Raw genomic sequence first — 14,769 nt, 5'->3', positions numbered from 1 at the left:
TGCGCCATGTCAAAAATCCATGCATTGGGCTTCGGATTGCTTCCTCATCGTATTCTCCAGATCTGGCCCAGATTTTGAAGCAAAGAACAAATCAAACAAAAAAACAAAAATGGTATCCAAAAGTTGAAGGGTCGCTATAATCAGTGTATCAACCTTGAAGGGAATTATGTTGAATTAAAAAGACTAATTTTGCTAAAAAAATATATTTTACTATGGTAGTTCGGGGACTTTTCAATTGACTTGTTGCGTTCGATCTAATTTAAAATCCTTTTCCCATAGCGTATTAATTAACATCTTTAACTGTATATATCATCATCTCAACAGAAACGCTGCGACGAAGGGAACAGAATTAAACGTAGAAAACAAATATGCTCCCCCGTGAAAGAAAAATACATTAGTTGGATAATTAGATCGTTTCGAAGTCGTTGTAGTAAAACGTGGATATGCATTCATGTAATTCATACCCACAGAACTCAAATACAAAAACAAACACGCACACAAATCCTAGGTAGCTTTATAGATAAGATATATGATTAATTATAAATATTATTTCCGTACTTTAGTAAGTAATTCTACAGTAAATTCTCTCATTTTTTCTGTTTTATGTTTAAAAATTAAACGTATTAAAAACTTTTATCATAGCAACTTACTATATTCTACAGGTCCTTGAAAATCAAAACTCTCTAGTGGGTATATCCATCCTAGAGCTTTGTCCCGTTTAGATTCTTCCACAATACATCCAACTTGTACTGTATGATTCACTCCTTTCAATAGATACCTATAATTAGCGGTAGAGTCAACAAATAGTGGGTCACTTAAAATTGTTATGGTACACAATAAAACACACGTAAGTTTCATATTCATGATGAATGTGTGTAAGCAACTGATATAATATACACAGGTATTTATATAGAATTATATCCAATGTAATTAAAGATAACACATGAGGAATCCACTATATGAGAGCGAATATACACAAAATACACTTTTACTTAGCAGAAGAGATATATTTTTAAAATAAATAAATCAACTGGTTAAATCAACAAAAGTTTATGTGAACGATACCATTGAAAAATAGAAATTTTACGGTTGAGGCGACTTTGGGGAAATGTCTTGCTTAGTTCAATCAGTGGTAGCGCTGCGTTCACAAATTGTGAATGGCTGAGATTAAATTGCTGGAATCGCCTCTAAAATGAACTGTGATTGGTGGGTCAAATTGTGCGAAGCCATTATTTTATATGGGCATCCATTTTTAAATTTGTTTGCTATTTTCTGATTTACACTAATTATTATGGAGTAATAAAAAAAAATTGATTACAATGCATCCGTGTAGTAAAAGATATAGTGTACCTGGGTGTATATCTACCATCGAAATTAGTCATCGTTTCACGAAGAATGACCTCGCTCTTTTCAAAAAAACAAGCAAAATAGTAATAAATTATCTGAGTGAATCACTTTGCAGATATATCAACGTCATCGTGCCTGTATTTTAGTGAAGAATTTAGAATTACATATAAAAACGAATTATTTTTTAATATAATGTTTTGAATTCATCTCTAAAAAAAATGAACGAGAAATAAACACCTGTGGTTCGAGGAGATGATCGCAGAATCGACCATTAGAAAGTTTACGTTAACGGCAAAACATCGATCATATTTTAAAGGTAATTTGATATTTTATTGGTGCGTTTTACGTTTATGGGAAAATTGAGATACCGGTAAAGAAACTAAAAGATCGGGGTTGTCACCTCTACTCGATTGGGATCGGCCACCCTTGCAGACACCTAGCACCAAAAACAATTGCCATAATTGGCAACACGTTTAGCCCCCTCCTCGAACTGCAGTTACCAAATGTAATAACTTACATACCTAAGGGCTTTTCGAGCTCTATGAAAGTTCATTTATGCAGCCATGACCGTCACATTTTCGGCCGTTTATTTATCTATTCAGTTATCTATTCATTTATCTGTTTATTTAACTATTCAGTTATCTATTCATTTTCTATTCATTTATCTATTCAGTTATCTATTCGTTTATATATTCATTTATCTATTCACTTATCTATTCATTTATCTATTCATTTATCTATTCATTTTTCTATTCATTTATCTATTCAGTTATCTATTCATTTATCTATTCAATTATCTACTCATTTATCTATTCAGTTACCTGTTCATTTATCTATTTAGTTATCTATTCATTTATCTATTCATTTATCTATTCATTTATCTATTCATTTATCTATTCATTTATCTATTCATTTATCTATTCATTTATCTATTCATTTAGCTATTCATTTATCTATTCATTTAGCTATTCATTTATCTATTCAAATATCTATTCAGTTATCAATTTATTCTGAACATTCTCCGCTATTTATTTATTTAATTATTATAACTCATAATCACTATAAATCAAAGATAATATTTTTATAGTTGCAACTGTAAATGTAAATTGTGGCTATCTTATAAACCAGAGGCTAATGCCATAGTGGCCAGAGTTTCTGTTGTGTAGTTATTATTTATGGATAATTTGAAGCATACATAAAGGCAACTCAAAGTGGTATCTACTGGTTCTTGATGGCAGCGTATCTAGCGCGTGGCTTTTAGCTTTCTCTCTTCTAACTTGTACTTTCTCACTAGTAACAGTACTGTTCATTTGTTAATTTCTTTATTTATCTTAAAAAGTCAGCTTAATCCTAGCGAGACCTACATACCTTATTAACAATAGATCTGGCGCGTTATCCCTTGATCACATTGCACGTCATTATTGTTAGTGTTAGGACATAAGCTGGTACGTCGCGTGCTATCCCTTCGTACCGTGGGCACATGTCATACTTCATCCAAGCATAGCTTATCATTCCTATCAGATGTCGCTATTGTCTTTCATAATTATTCTCTAATGACACTTTTAGGCATTGTTATTACTATCGGCACTAAAAACTCAACAGACCGACGTATAAATTTAATTACCAATCAAATGGCCTTAATTTTCACTATCATCACCGTTGTTAATCAACCTAGAGCATAATTCATTTAATAATTATACGGCTGATTTAACATTCTTTATATCTTACTGATATTCTCGTAAATTAGTTGCTCGGGTACTTTTTGTTTAATCGATTTATTATTGTCTGTAAGTACTTTATATGATGATTGTTTTTATTCCCTGTATATTTTTTTGAAAATAAATTAAACAAGCGTCCTTCAAAAATAATCTATAATTTTTATTTACGCCCACATAATAAAATTCGTTCTACATACATTTCCTTCACGAACAGGTATTAGGGCAAATGCATATGCAGCATTGTTTTTATCAGGTACATATAAAATTATCTATCTACTACATGTCCGTTTATCCATTGTTTGTTTACAGAAAATCAACCTACTTATGAAGATATTAGTGGTAATAAAGAGAATATTAATACGGTTGATCTACTAAGTTGTTCGTATGCTGTCAATATGACGTCTCCATATAAAGAAGTCTTGTAAGGAAGTAATAATCAAGATAACTGGATAGTTAATATTAATAAATACTATTTTTAATTGTAAAATATCTTTAAAATATTTAAAAAATTAAGCTAAAATAAATAAAAGGATCAGAGTGTTCAATCATTTTGGAGTAGAGCTATTGTATATTTAAATAGTTCCAAATTGTATTGCCTCGTTATGAAAATATTTGTTACGGTGCCATCAATTAAAAATATAATTCCTACTTTTATTTTAGTGACTTTATTTCCTTAAAAAAATCTCTTTTGTATAAATTTACAAATAACTACATGTGTTTAAGGAATCTTAACCAAGGTCGCTTAGGGAATTTTTTTAGATCTATTAGAAATCATGGAGGTAGAAACAACATCCTTCACATAGTATACTCGAGAAATCTTTTCAATTTCTTTCATTTTTTTCACTTTATCTTGTCGGACGAAACTGTGAAGAATATAAACCTGTTGACGCTTTAGATAATTTATATCCTTTATAAACGGGAGTCCTAGTATCACTAAAGTTTGTTAACTCACCAGTTGAGTCTAATTTTCAGTTTCAGAGAAATTTGTTCTGAGGAAAACAAGAGTGAAATGTTCTACCTTAGTCCATATTATAATTTTTAAGACAAAATTTTAAATTTATTATGAGATGTTCATTATATTTTCGGTCTAATGAAGTTAATGCAATAATAACAGTGACGGATTTAAAGTTTACCTTCAATATATGAAAAGTAGATAGAACTCTAATAGATCCCTTAAAATAGATGGCACTAAACAAATACGAAAAAGCGAGAAAACGTTATAGAAGAATATTTTAATTTTACCTTGAATAGAGGCAAAGCTGGAAATGGCTCTTTTTTTTATTTACACATGTACAGTTTGTTTATTTTTGATTTTGTTTATATAGATTTACATTATTTACATATATGTATATTTGTATAGGATTTTATTTTAACAAACTAATTTTAAAAATCAATTTTAATCAATTTTAAAAATCGATTTTCATTTAAATACTATTGGCCAATAAATGTGATGTCATGAAAAAATCATCCGAAATGGCAGGCCAATCAAAGCAAAGTATTTTCCTTACAGATTTCTGCATACCCATTTTAAACTAAACAATCAAATTCACGTTGTCGTGAGTCAAAGTCGATACGCCATTGGACACCACTTACCATTGGAGTTACACTTCTCTGAACGATATTACCTTTACCTATCGTACACAGTTTCTACAACTGTTTAGAAATGTTGGTTTTTTGTATGTATTGACATTGTTTATTTGTTTGTTTGATATAATATTTTTTATTTGCTGTTAAAGTTTACATGTGTTCGAGGGAAAGACGGGAAGTGTATTAGTTTGATCAAGGTTATGCGAAAGTGGTAAATGGAAACGATAAAATATTAAAAACGAAATAGAGAGGGAGACGCAGTCGCATTGGCCTTTTATATCCTGAGACAGCATGGTATCAGTCTCCTAGCGTTGCAAACTGTTCAATTATACGTGTACGTATTTATGGTGGCCTAATAGGTTGTAGCGTTAAGCACCGCTGCTTTATCTGTGTCACCATCTATTGTTAAATAGGTAAATTATTTCGGAGCTATAGCCATGGAGTAATAACGACAATACTCAATAGGGATTGCAGTTATATCGGACAATCTTATTGGTAAATTTAAATCTCCATTATAGGCAGCTGTAAAAGAAACATTTGCCTGTGAACACATTTGATTGGTTCTCTGATAAAGCACAAGCAAGATATATGCACGTGACGGCACAGAAGCGTGACATAAAAAACAAATTAATTTCTGAAATAAATTTATTTAATAAAATTCAATGAATGAAATGTAAATTATTTATTCTATCTTTACACTTTTTCATATTTGTTTATTGTTTATTTTAATATCTATTTAATACCTATTAGAGTTCTGTCTTTTTCTTTTCTTATACTAAAAGCAAACGTTGATTCTCTCCCTGTAAAAATTCTGTTTAGCTGTTTTATCCAAAAGTATATTTTATCCACTTTATTCCACATGGATGCCATTATTTAGTGTACAATTTTAAAGCTTTTAAATTTAGATTTTTTAAAGATATTTAACAAAAATATTTTATATAGTATATATTATTATATAATATATATTGTTGTATACGTATATATTATCGACGTGGCAATATCGCGGTTCTGTAAATCTGTAAATGAAGGGAGTAAGTCAAGTGCAATTTCTCAACTCCTGGTAATACATCTCCCGTTAGGATTTTGAATGTACTGATGATGAGCAAATGATTTCTCAAACCTACTAGCCACAATATACATTTTATACTAAAATTCTTAGTCTATTGACTTCTTTTAAGCCTCTTTTAAAATGACGGCATTCAGTAGCTATTATTTCAGTGATTGTTGAACTATCACATTATTAGATTTTGGGGATTAATTTCTAAAATTAAAAAATAAATATTTAATATCTTATGCGATTATTAATATAAATGCATTATTATATTAATATAATTGATTATTAATCTTTATGTATTTATCTATCCACTTATCTTTATCTGTTTTAATTTCCTCTATTTTATTATTTATTCGTATCTTTCACATGATCTTGAAGAATCTAGTCTCTTTTACAATTACATATATAGGAGAGAAATAATTCTATAAGACTAAAATGAATGGCAAAGTGGCCAAAGTAGCTAATGTGTAGTTAAGAATTATTAAAAAATCAATTGATTTGGACCAACGGTGTACGACATTTTGTGGTTGGATAGAAAAAACATGGTTTGTTTTTCATTGGAAGGAACATATAAAAAACAAAAGGAAAGAGCTGGAGTTAAAGTATAGGAAATTATATTGGTTAAATGGAAGAAAATCACAATTTCCAGAACATAATAAATTATTATTATCCAAGTTGCATAGAATATCGAGATGTTCTGCAAGATTTAGTATAAATACAATAAAGGTTCTCCACAACAAAGACCTGATAAATATTGTAGGTGCGTCAAGATACTAAAGGGCTTATTAGTTACACCGAGACCTTTAGATATAGTCTACTATGGATTCCTAGTAGGGTCACACAGGAATTCAAGAGAATTGCAAGAAGACATGAGGACATACTCCTTTCTCATGTCACTATCGAAGTAATATAACTCTTGGATAACACTAGAACAGGAACAACTGACCTTGTCTAGTGAAGTGTGTTTCAATTATTATATATAATAAATTATATAAGTGATAAGCAAAATAAAAATATTGATAAAATAAAGGCTGAAAACTACAGATTTGCATTTGCTTTTGTTGACAGGCTCGGTTACTAGTGACATATTTGGTACAGACTTGAGAACGTTTTCATAGTAGACAGCATCATACATCTTCCCACAATACTTGCTTTTTATTAGATATGTAATGCAGTATTGTATGTTCGGCCTCGACTTATATTCTATTTCGTTCAACTCTTTTTCGACCATGAATATTGCTTGAGAGTCAACATTCTAGCAAATATATTGAATAATTAAATTTATAAAATCAAAAGAGATAATTAATATACCTCGTACGTTGACGTCCACATTATATCGCTGTTGTTGCACAATTTATTGATGCCTATTTCTTTAAGCATTTTGTCATCTCGCCTAGAAGTCGAGCTGTAGAAATTTTGAATGACAACAGTAAATTGATAACTATCTATTTTCCAGCCCAGCATAGGTAAATGGAAACCCATGCTTTCATTATTGTGCAGTAGTCTCGGTTTTTTATGTATGTATTTTTTAATATTTTCAGTTTGAATTTCCATTGTGAACAAATTACTCTTATAAATTGTATTAACTGATTGGAGAAACAGCTTATATTTGGCGCCATAAGTAATGTTCGAAACCTAAAATTATACTGTATTCTAATAAAATATAATCCAACTAATTAGTGATTCTTGAAATAATTTGAAAATCATTTGTAATACCCTTAGTGGGGTATAATAAGTATTTCAACAACTGCTGGCAAGACTTTGTTTTGAAACATTGCTACAGGCCTATCTTACGGTCGATTCCTTAGGACCAGATTGGTCTTAGTATTAATTTTTACAGCAATATATTGTTATCTAATTCTTTCTGAAATTTTTGTAAACAGAAACAGAGCTATTTTTTATAAATGAAGCCCATCCAACGTTATTCTTTGTTTGCAAATTTGATAAACACTTTGTTATTAAAATTGTTTATTTCGGAGATAAGCAGTTTTTCAATAGAAAGCATGTGCTCATTCCATGTTAAACCATCTTCGGCCATTGTATTTCTGAGAATCTACAGTGTTGAGAAACAACTGTCGGCCTTTGAGGTTGTTAAAATAATTTTTAATAATTATCTAATTTTTTCAACCTGTCTAGATTGTTTGCTAATAAAATATTTAGAAGCAGTGCACCCTTTCATGTTCTGCAATCATTTCTTGAATAAATAACTGACAGTTTAATTCGTAATCATTCTCTATCAAGCGTGGAATGAAAGAAACAGACGGATGTGAGTTTATCCTTAGAAAATTTAGGGTAATACTCTCTAAAGTATTCTGAGAAGTGAAATATTGCAACTACTAGATTTTACTAAATAATTTGCTGTTGTCTCAACTGTTGCGTATATTTTATGGTAGCTCATGTCCAATTGTATCTGGTGCTTCATTAATGAAGCTATCAATATTATTTTGAAATTGAAAAATACTGCGTTCAAAATAACATTTCTGCTCACTGATGTGAATTATGTGCTTCTGGATCACATTTTTCAGGAATTGAGCAATTCTAGAAACTCTCAATTGGCTCCCCATCGCAAACATATCAAAAAATAACTACCAACTGATATTATACTTCAATATCCGTTGTTTCGTCTGCTATGGTTATAGATTTGTATCTAGTTAAGCTGAAAAATGTATAAGGTCACGAAATATCTCCAGATTCTGGGAAGTATTACTCTGGTCATGTCCCCGAATAACCTATTCAAAACGCTCCACAAAATATAATGCTAATTTCTGATAAGAGACTTTGGCAAATGTTCATTATGTTTCTGTATATATATCCAATAGAAGATAGCAGAAAATTGAGCCATAATAGTAGTTGCCGCTGGTAACTCAAATTCCTCTAGCTCTAGATCGGTAATCTATATTTCTGTCCAAGCTTCATCGCCATCAAAACGTAAGCAGGCAAAACAGTGCAACGCCTTGTTGTGTTACATCTACAAATCCATTCATTTTTTAAATTAACGTCTCTATAAAATTTACGGGTATAAGTTCTATGATGGTTAATGTCTGCTGAGGTGGACCAAGAGATGGATTCCATTTCATTTGATTCTCAAACGATTTGGCGAGAAGCTCGGCTTTTTCCAGATTTGTAAGGACGATGCCCGTGGGGAAATCGGCCTTTAGAGGGGTGATTGCGTTCGATGTTTTCCCCATTAAGTTTTTGACCGTGCTTCAGAAGTCATAAGGTGCAGTGGGGTTGCCTGGATTTTGAATAAATGATTTCCCGTCGTTTCAGGCTTTAACCCTGACCTGACTTCTCTGATTGCGCACTGCACCACGCTTTTGTCCTCAGGATTCAGTGTGGCACCAGCTCTTGCTAATCGGTTCTTGTGCCTGATCTTTTTTTTTCTTTGGGAGTACTGTTCACTCTATTGGTCCTCGTTGGCCTGACTGATAATAAAATGAAATAAATCTAACAAATTACAAAGAAAAGATAAAGGAAAAAGGCAGCAGGATCTCTTTTAACATTGAATTGTGCGCTAGAACACAATATTACCAGGAATGCGTATCATTTGTACCTATTTTGTAGAATTTTTTAGGTAGTTCTATAATTTAATTTAGTTTGTTCAAGTAACACATGTTTTAACTAACTTCGCCTTTATGTATTCCTTTGCGTAAGTAAGAAAAAGGTAGAGGTAGTATTTCCAATCCAACATGTATTCTTTCCTGTCCCTATGTATATTTTTCTTCGTTCGTTAATTGAAACATACTGTGAATTTATTTGAGGGATATTTTTGAGGATCACCTCAAACCAAGCATCTCGATATCTTTGAAAACAAAACATATCAATACTGTATATAACTTACCTCAACACTATACGATGGAAATAGGGCATCAACAGAAACATTCGACATTATATAGACTGGTTCATCGCTAATAACATCTAAGTTTTGCAACGAAATATTGAATTTGCTGATGGTTCCATTGGGGAAGTAAGGGTAATCCCAAGTGATTTTCAATTTGCTGTAATCTTCGTTCGTTTCACATTGCATTATTTTATGAGATACGTTCTCAGGAGAAGCAGGAACTAAAAGTAAATTTACATTGCGATATTTGTTTATTCATTTTAATATTATATGTTAAGATTATATGAGAACCAGCAATTAATTCGTATTTTAACATTAATTTGCGTTTATTGATAAAAGTTATTAATAATTAGACGCTATAATATAACAAAATGAAAACATCTAATATCTAAGCTAATAATCTATCATCACCAAAAATACTGTCCCAAGTTTGTATAGTCCATTCATTGAAACATTGAACTCACGTCATCTATTTCATTATTCATGACGTCAAAACCTCGCAATGTTGCCGTATTAGCTATGGGCTTTTTGACTCTGACATAACGAAATTCAAATTTTAATTTACATACATCGAGGAACTTAAAAATACCTACAATTAATTATACAGTTGTAATTGTTTAACATACAAACTGTTGTTGGGTTGGGTTTTATTATACTTACAATGAACGCTATTGTATACAATTGTAATTGGCTTGTAATCCAAATAATTAATAATTTTGTAGTCAATTAATGTATATAACTTTCATTAGAACCCTTGATTTTGAATCCCTACAGTTATTGTAGATTAATTATATAGTCATATTTAGATATTTCCACTCTCATCACTGTTGCGACGCAAATTTATTATGAATGGTTGGGACAGCCCTGTAAAATGTAAGTTACGCTAATTGTAGAATATTTATGACATGGAAAAGAATTATGACCTAATGAAAACATAACGATCGCAGTATATTGAACGTCTGGTAAATATAGACAGGCAAAAAGATACCAAGTAAACAGAACAGACGTCTTCAACAAGGATGATTCTCACCGGCTCGTAGTCGAGTGTTTAGGATAACGAGGTTTAAGTACCGAGGCTAGACGAAACGTGTCGGATAATAGACCTGGTAGAGGACTCCTTATGGCGCCTATAACCATAAATACCAAGAAGACCCGAAATCGTGAATTTTTTGGGAATTCCTTAAGAATCCGAAACGCACATGTTTTATCAGCGTAAGAATAGAAAGTATCTAGTTGGAAGAGTGTTTCCCAGCCCGATATTATCAGCAAATCGGGGTACAGAAAAAGGTTTCTTGGACCAGCCTTGTTCACCACCACTAAGAACTCGAGGGAGGAGCTTCAGCCATAAAACACTGTGCATCTACAACGAGAAGACAGTCTGACAGTAATTTGTATTAACGCCGAGGAAAAGAGTGTTATTGAAAATGAGAAGAATAAAGTATTGCTGAGATAAAGTATTGAATTGGTTGGAGAAGAGAGTATTTAATTGAATGAGCATTAATTGAAGAAATTATAGTATTAATTGAAGTATTATTGAAAGCATAGAATTCCTGTCTACATTACTCAATCTACATTTTTCATTAATAGTAAGTACATGCGATTTGAATCATAATCCTTTTCCCATGACGCATTTCTTTATTATCAATTAAATAACTGATTTTTGGGTATTAATTTACTCAAGAAAGAGAGAAAATAAATTGTATTTAATTTACAATCCTGTTTTCTCTCCCACATCTCAACAATCACTCTGTGTTGGAAATTTTCAGCACTGAATCATAATCCCATATTCAGAAAGTTTAATAACCAAACTGGTAAATTCCAATCAATTGAACACTTGTTCACGATATTATCACTTACCAATTTCTTCTTCAATGTCTCTGCTCGAAACATACAATCCGAAGTTGTTATTACTACAATATATCTGTAATGAATTTTAATAAATGTTAAGTTTAGTTTTGTTAAGTGTTTTTTTCTTGAACTTCTGTTGTCTTAACACCATTTTAATTATCATCTTGCAATGAGTGACCATTCAGTATATTACTCCCATTCTGAAATATCCATATCTCATCTAAGTACACAAATTGAAATAATCATGCTGTCTTGATTTTACTATATGCTATTAAAAATTGCGTTCTTTTGAAAACAATATCTATGCATTTTATTAAACATCTTAGTAAGTATCTTTACACTATTTAAATCCAACATTACTCCTCAGTATACGTAGGGATGTCTTCAAAGAACCGCATATCTCTAAATTTTCTACGGATACTTTCCAGACTAACCATTTTCCCTATTGTTAAATAATTGTATTCAATTATGTTAATATCGAAAAAACTTCTCACTGTATAAACTTCATATAAGTACGGTTTCTTTTCGGTAAATCCAAGATTATATTTCTCATTTTTTTTTAATATTTTATTAGCTTTACCCATACTAATATTCAGGGCAGCTACATCATGCTAAAATAGTTTAAATTAAAATCACAGTAATTTAATATTTAACAGTAAATATCTAACGAATTTTACTGACAAGAGAGACTCCATTATCTCGTTCCTGTTCGAAATAACTGATCAAAGGTTGGTTAGTTCTGTCTGGCTTTGAAATTCTCAAACACAGTAATAATGAATTTGAATTTTGCCAGAAGAAGCTAAGCGTTAAAACAACGTCTGCCGTTTTATAACCTGTAACTATTATAATTAACATTTTGAAGATTTTTGCAGACATTTGACAACCGGATAACTTCAGTAGGCTGGTATGATTATAAAATAAATTCACCAGTTGCGGTATACTATACACTAAGCATCTTGAGAACATGATGTATATTTGAATAGATTATAGTAGCAGCGACAACTTAAAGCCGTATCATAGTAATGATTTCAAGTACACCCAAATCTTCAAATATTGGACTTACTGGATAGCTATGGTTAAAGGCTTTCCTATTTTTCATGGACGGCACTATAAATGTTAAAACAAATTATGAGTACAGATATGGGATTATACAAAGACATTCATTGCCAACATTATCAAAACTTCTAATTAGGAAAATTACAAAAACCTATAAAGTAAAATCAACACGGTTATATTTAACTTATTTTTTTCCTTTGAGTGCTCATGGTGGAATATTTCCAGAAAAAAATTATAAAATGAATAATTTAAAAATAACCAAGGCCGATGACTAAACATCATTCAACATTTTTTAAGATTTGTATTCTGCGTACGCCGATTTGGCGAACAATTCTTGGAAAATTACTGATGAAAATTATACAAACAAATCTTGAAAAAACTTGCGCTCTCCCGACCAGCTATCTATTGATGATGATGGCGATTGAAAATTGCACCAAATGGATTCCATCCAGTGTCATTTTATGTTCGAATGTCTAATTTAAAGTAGACTTTCATTAGTTAGATTTCATTTAGTCAAAACAAGAAAATGACAGAGAAAATACCATTCATAATATACACATAAAGTCATATAGCAGTAAAATTACGTTCACTGAACTTTTAACTACTGAAATGAATTAATTACTGGTTCTAATAGTATTTCGAAAACAAATAGTATAGTCATGTGGGATAGTCGTATGCAGCGAGATCTGACCATTGGCCGAAACCTGTCACATTTAGTTTGCAGTTGACCCTTAAGCAAATGTATCACGTCACAGTTTTGTCAACACAAAAGCATGAATAACTTATACCACAATATTGTTTTTGAATAATTTTCTTATTTATTTTTCCGGGAACAAACGAAATTAATCAATAATTTATGAGAATCTACTTATTTTGTCTAAAATAAGTCATATTAATATTTTTTAAAATTTATTTATGTCTGCGGTATTGAAATGTGTATAGAAAACAAAATATTTTATGTATTTTTTTAAACTTCTTGTCTGTACTCGCTTCGACGGTACAAATACTAAAATTAGAACGATACAGAAGAGATTAGCATGGTGCCTAAACAAGGATGACATGCGAAATCGTGAAGCAATCTACATCTTTAGCTCTAAATCTCGCAGTGGACTCGGCAGTGTATTTGTAGTGGAGAACCGAGCATTTCGTTTCAAGGTCCACGAACAAGGTTCAATATAGACCGCTGAACTCTTTGCGATATTCAAAGCTTTATTCCACATTACAACAGAATCCTTCAAAGAGTGGCTAATCCTTACCGATTCCGGAAATGCCCTCGAATATTTCCTGGAACAGAAATACAACCATCCCCTGGTCACCAACTCACTGTCAATCATTCGTACCCTCTATCCGAATGGTTACAGGATACATTTACTGTAGATCTCTTCTCACGTTGGTATAACGAGAAATAAGGGCGTAGATAGTGCGGTTGTATCAGCAGCCTGATCGTCCCTCCCCATCAGAAATATGTGTATCCATGCCGTAGCTCTGAATTGACTAAATTTGGGTCACTGGCATTTCTCACACGGTCACTTGATGACTTCGAGTCCGCCTGCTCTCTGTGAGATTTGTCACCTTGCCGCTACTTCTGTACTTTATGACATTCTGGACGACTGTCTATGACTCATCGAGATTAGGGCTATGTATGGGCGGTAAAACTTAGAAATTCCTTAACAGAAAAAAATATAGACATACTCTTTGAATTTCTACGAGAAATCGACTATTCTTATAGAGTCTAGCCTATGCTAAGATAAGTATCGCTGACCAAATAACTATTACCACTTCGGTATGGGTACTAGTGTGTGCTGTCTGAATAGAGTCACTACTTTGATGGTAGTGGCTATGTATTTTTTTTAAAATGTATATACACTATTTATACTTTTAGTCACCTCTGCTTGCTTTATTCACGAAACGACGACTTCCATCAAACCGACCCAAAAAAAAATCTTAGCTGAGAAAATCCTTAAAAATACTGTACATAAGAATAGACTAACAGAGTCAATGAGTTGATTGAACAGCAGCAAATATAATTAACATCCCAACAGAACATTCACGTGTAAACAACATGTATGTTATTATGAGTTTCCTATGAGGGCTGTACATTTGAGGCCTTAAACGGGGATAGCCGAGTATCTGTCTGAAGATATTAAAATTATCGTTTTATTTTGTTTTTAGAAAGAAATCTATAGCCATTGCAAAACTATGGACGAGAAATTCCTCAGCAGGAGTAATTAAAATAGAGAACAAATTTGACAAAAGAACCAAAATGTCTAGAAATAACTGGGAATTTATAAGAACCACATGGTAATTTAGTTTTAAAG

At 31.6% G+C, this 14,769-nt stretch overlaps 1 protein-coding gene, 1 long non-coding RNA gene and 1 other non-coding gene across 8 annotated transcripts in view; 1 reads left to right on the top strand and 2 right to left on the bottom strand.

Annotated features, from left to right (window-relative positions):
• Positions 1-14,769, bottom strand: part of LOC143196266 (uncharacterized) — a 71,384-nt gene that overhangs the window by 35,738 nt on the left and 20,877 nt on the right. For 4 of the 6 annotated variants that reach the window (XM_076403928.1, XM_076403932.1, XM_076403930.1 and 1 more), the window contains exons 1-3: positions 11,405-11,613; positions 9,548-9,768; positions 651-778 (exon numbers count right to left, since the gene is read on the bottom strand). In XM_076403928.1, coding sequence (XP_076260043.1) covers positions 651-778; positions 9,548-9,588 — 169 coding nt within the window. In that variant the 5' untranslated portion in view covers positions 9,589-9,768; positions 11,405-11,613. Of the gene's footprint in view, positions 1-650; positions 779-6,348; positions 6,962-7,017; positions 7,342-9,547; positions 9,769-11,404; positions 11,614-14,769 lie in introns of those variants that run through there. The other 2 variants (XM_076403927.1, XM_076403931.1) reach the window with 1 other exon arrangement.
• On the bottom strand, positions 11,478-13,930 carry LOC143196278 (uncharacterized). Its single transcript, XR_013005714.1, has 5 exons — positions 13,792-13,930; positions 13,708-13,735; positions 12,064-12,152; positions 11,830-12,006; positions 11,478-11,595 (listed from the first exon to the last, which is right to left on the bottom strand). It is a non-coding gene; the product is annotated as an uncharacterized LOC143196278 (long non-coding RNA).
• LOC143196767 (U6 spliceosomal RNA) lies at positions 13,434-13,540 on the top strand. Its single transcript, XR_013005834.1, has one exon. It is a non-coding gene; the product is annotated as a U6 spliceosomal RNA (small nuclear RNA).

Source organism: Rhynchophorus ferrugineus, unplaced genomic scaffold (assembly GCF_030347505.1).
Source record: "Rhynchophorus ferrugineus isolate W39M unplaced genomic scaffold, kcgeb_rfMv2 rfM4, whole genome shotgun sequence".
Taxonomy (NCBI): domain Eukaryota; kingdom Metazoa; phylum Arthropoda; class Insecta; order Coleoptera; family Curculionidae; genus Rhynchophorus; species Rhynchophorus ferrugineus.
The sequence above is the reverse complement of the archived record's forward strand: the minus strand, read 5'-3'. Positions and strand labels throughout refer to the sequence as shown.